General features: G+C 39.4%; 1 protein-coding gene across 1 annotated transcript; it reads right to left on the reverse strand.

Moving 5' to 3' along the window:
* Positions 1-1,619: 1,619 nt before the first annotated feature.
* LOC120173469 (subtilisin-like protease SBT1.7) lies at positions 1,620-4,324 on the reverse strand. Its single transcript, XM_039180652.1, has one exon. It carries the CDS (start codon positions 4,193-4,195, stop codon positions 1,910-1,912), a length of 2,286 nt encoding a protein of 761 aa, XP_039036583.1. The 5' UTR covers positions 4,196-4,324; the 3' UTR covers positions 1,620-1,909.
* Between the last annotated feature and the right edge of the window lie 202 nt (positions 4,325-4,526).

A 4,526-nucleotide genomic window follows, 5' to 3' on the forward strand; every position in this document is an offset into this window, starting at 1 on the left:
GATAATTTGGAGACCTACACTAGAGCAATAGAGACAAATTCTTATCTTCCAAATCTTGTGCACATTTCTACAAGATGAAAACTTCTACCTGAGGTCCTGAGAATTCATGGCCTCGTGTTGCCCGTGTTCAGATTCTTTCTTCCTGAATAGACTTTTTCCTCGCGGAAAATGGATCTGACATTCCATAGCAGTTCCTCAGGTTTTACTCAACTGCACAAAACTGGCATGTTATTGCGTTTCAACCCCTAGCAACTTCACCAAGTGTTGATCCATCCCAGGAAACAAACATGAAATACTTTCTACAGTAAAAATTTGTCAACAACCATGGACCTAAGAGAGAAAAGCATGAAAAAGAACATCAGCTATAAACAGAAACAATGAAGTACTATGTGTTAACTGTTTATCTTTATTTTCTTAATTTCCAATAATTCTAGTAAAATAATAGGATAATGACTTGAAAAATAAGAATGATTCATATAGGGTGTTTCAAAAATTATTTCTCAATTACAATGAAATGAATAATATAAGAATGACTTGACAATTTCATGAAGTCGGTCAAAATGCAGATAGTCATGGATTTGGGTATGTTATTTTGAAATCCAATTTTTTTCGATTAGTTACTTATTTTATTAATGGTGTCCACTCTAAAATTTTATTTGTACACAAAATTTTATGTTACTAACATATATGTGTCCACCCTCAAAAATATTTTAAGATCCTTCACTGATTGCAGGATGTCTTCCGCAGGGTGTCTAGATCATGCTATGCAGAGCAACAAGAGACGTGCATGGAGGATGAAGGGAAGACTTCCTGTCTTTTATGTATCTTCCCAAAAACGTCATTTTTTCTATACGTATTTCTGAAGATGTGTCAAGTAATTCAGTTTATTTTCCCTATATATTGTTTATTTCACCTTAGTTCAGAAAATAATCTCTCTCAACACCCATATGAGCCATTTTTTTCAAACCATTATCCCAACAGTTTTATTGATAATATTTGAAGTATTTGATATTATATATATATATATAAAATAATTTAATTATATAAAATTTAATACAGTTAATTGATATTATAATTCATATTTTTGGTATATACATTTATATTATATTTGTATGGAATAATGTATAAATCAACATTTTTCGATAATTACAAACCAAGAATGTTGATTTTTTAGTGCAAGTTTTGTTTTTTCAGTTCACGGGCATTTGTCTTTGCTTCTTTATTCATTTACTATTAATTTATCAAAAAGGTTTCGAAATTATTGTATGGGGGTTCATCCACCAACCAACCACCCCCTTCTTCCATTTCCCCTTCTTTCATTTATTGTATAGGATCTTTAATTGAATTAATTTTATGAATTTAAATGACACTAATTTAATTAGAAAAGTTTTCTTGAATGATAATAAATATTATATTTATAGATTTTTAAATAAAATATTTAAATAATCAAAAATTCAAATTTTATTCACTTAAAATTATATATATTTTTTAATATTTAATCTATACTTCTATTAAATATTTTTTATAAACAAAATTTTCATACAAAATATTTTTCGTTTAAAAATTAAAATATAATGAAGATAATAATAGGTTTTACAAGCCATATAAAGAAACTCGAGTGAATTCAACATATAATATAAATAATGAAATGAAGCCAGCAAAGTCCAGGAAATTCTACTACACAATTAAAGCATATTCATAAACTGAATACCGAGAAAGAAAAACCAAAACCCACCCAAATTTCATGGTTTTCACCTTCTCTCTCACAGGAATAACATCAAACACTTCCATTTTTAGTTGGTTATGCATCAAGAATTAGGCCGCTAAAGCACTAGATAGTTGAACTCCCCCTGTTTCTTTCGAGTGACTTTAACAAGGCAATTAAAACTATCCCCCTTTATTCTCCCTATCAACTCCAGCTTATTGCAATAGGACTCCCCACAATATACTTCCCATCAGACCATTCCAAACGACCGAAGCCGTTCGTATTGCTTGGCTGTGAACTGCCGGTGAACGTCACTGTATATGATTTCTTCTCGTTCGCTTGGCTGAAACTCAAACTCTCTGGCTCAACGGATATCTTAACACCCGGAGTTTCACTTTCCAGTGATACCGAAACCTTGTAAGTCCCCAGCGAGCCGACATTGGTGAGGGTTCGAGTGTGTTTAACCACGTTCGAACCACCCGTGACCGAATCAAAATTGACAGCAAACGAAGGGTAGTTGAAATCAGTAACTCTATATCTCTTGCTGGAATCACATGAGAAGTTCCTCTTTGCCAATGATCTGATTTGGAAATCGGTGTAGTTTAAGGCACAAAGGAAACCCAGATAATCTTCCACTGTTAAATCGTAGACAAGCCCCGGGTTAAGTGCTGAAACAGGATCGACATGTCCGGCACCGTGATCGAACGGGGTGGATGGTTTGCCGGTGGCGATGTCTTGCATTTTCTGCTTGTTTTTGTATTCTGTGTAGGCTGTGGTCACGAGAGATGATCTTATAGCTGCTGGGCTCCAGTCCGGGTGAGCAGCCTTGAGCAACGCTGCAAGGCCACTAACATGTGGGCACGACATTGAGGTTCCTGAAATAATGTTGAAATCCACTCGTCTGGTATCGGTGGCTAACCCCGTTGGACCGACAGCGACCGACCACCCTGCTAAAATGTTAACCCCTGGAGCAATCATGTCGGGTTTCAATATATCGGGAGTGATGGAATTAGGCCCTCTTGAACTAAAAGCAGCCACCACCGGTGATGGTTCAATACCAACTTTAGTTCCTTCAAAGATAATTGTAACAGTTGGGTTGGGGTTTGAAAATAAGTAATCTTTTATAGAATCACCGGATTTTTTACCCACGGAGGTTGCAGGAAGCAAATGGGCGTCTGCTACAAGCTCTTCACCGTTCCCAGCGGTGTTAGACAACACCATGCCTAGACCACCAGCTGCTTTGACAACAGCTCCCTTTTGAACCCTGGCGTTCACCCCACGATCACATAGAACGATTTTTCCGGCAACTTTTTCCGGTATCAAAGTGCCCATCATGCACAAATTCCCGTTCGTAGCATTGCTGGCATTACCGGCGTAAACAAATGGCAGCATTTTGCCAGGCAAGGAGCTGCCTCGGTAAAGCGACACACCGGAGTAGTTTTTGCCGTTTCCGAGGCTAACGAAAGAAGGGAAATCGCGATCCAATGTACCGGCGCCGACGGTTGTGATCCAAGGAGCCACGTTCGATAAACTGTAAGCACCGGGACCAGCATTTCCGGCCGAGCAAGAAACTAAAATCCCCTTCTCCATAGCAGCAAAAGCTCCGATTGCAACACTGTCCCTGTAGTAATCCGACTTGCCGCCACCGAGTGACATTGACAGTACATTAACGTTGTCTTCGATGGCCTTTTCCATGGCAGCCAAGATGTCGGAACTGAAACATCCACCGATCCAACAAACCTTGTAAGTCGCAACTCTAGCGAGCGTGGCCATACCACGCGCCGTCCCCTCGGCGTACCCGAACAAACTAGCTCCTTCAACCACCGACCCTGCAGCCGTGGATGCCGTATGAGTACCATGTCCGTCGTCATCTCGAGGTGATTTTGATTCCTTGGACTCATCGATTGGACCCAAAGCAGCCTCATACCCTCTAGCAAAGTACCTCGCGCCTATCAATTTCCTATTACAATTCGATGAGGTGAAATTGGTGCCTGATTGGCACGCGCCTTTCCAGCTTCTTGGTACTGGTCCAAGTCCTCTATCGACGAAGCTCTTGCTCTCAGGCCAAACACCAGTATCCAACACACCAATGACAACTTCACTCGCCGAGTCAGACTCGGGGAACAAATCAGCAGCTTTACTGAGTCCAAGAAACTCAGGTGTACGAGTTGTGTGCAACTCGTATCTTAACTCAGGCAAAACTGCAAGGATCCCCGGTTGGCCCTCGAGTCGCTTAGCTTCTGAGTAGGTTAGCTGAGTAGAGAATCCATGGATAACGTTGTCGTAGGTATAAAGCATTTTAGCAGAGCCGGAAACAGATTTCAAAGACGAGTCATACCAGTGAGTGTGGTGCTGAAAACTTGTTGGCATCTCGGATTTAGCCATGTGCACTATGTAAGTCTTTCGGCGGCTCTTCTCCTTCACCGATGGTGCAGCCATGGACAAGTGGCAGAAACCCAGAAGCAGAATAATCATAAAACACTTAACCATCTCCGTTTTTGTTCACTCTCTTTTTCACCAGAAAGAGAGGAAAGCAATAGAGATGAAAACTGAGATAAAGCTCTTGATTTTATATAGAAACAAAGGAAGCAGATAAGAAATCATTGGGCCTTTTTTTAATGGGAAAGGGGAAAGAGGAAAGAGGAAAGAGGAGAGAGGAGATAAAAGATATTAACTTTGATTCACATGACTTCATGCTTTTATGTTTATCAATGTCTTCGACGAATTCAAATTGATTCTCTCTCTTCCTCAACTGTAGCCTCGTGACCTTTATCTTTTTGTAGAAGGATCATAGAATAAAGCAATAATTAGAACAGAAAAA

This window comes from Hibiscus syriacus, unplaced genomic scaffold, assembly GCF_006381635.1.
Source record: "Hibiscus syriacus cultivar Baekdansim isolate YM2019G1 unplaced genomic scaffold, ASM638163v2 tig00000329_pilon, whole genome shotgun sequence".
In the NCBI taxonomy this organism is placed as follows: Eukaryota; Viridiplantae; Streptophyta; class Magnoliopsida; order Malvales; family Malvaceae; genus Hibiscus; species Hibiscus syriacus.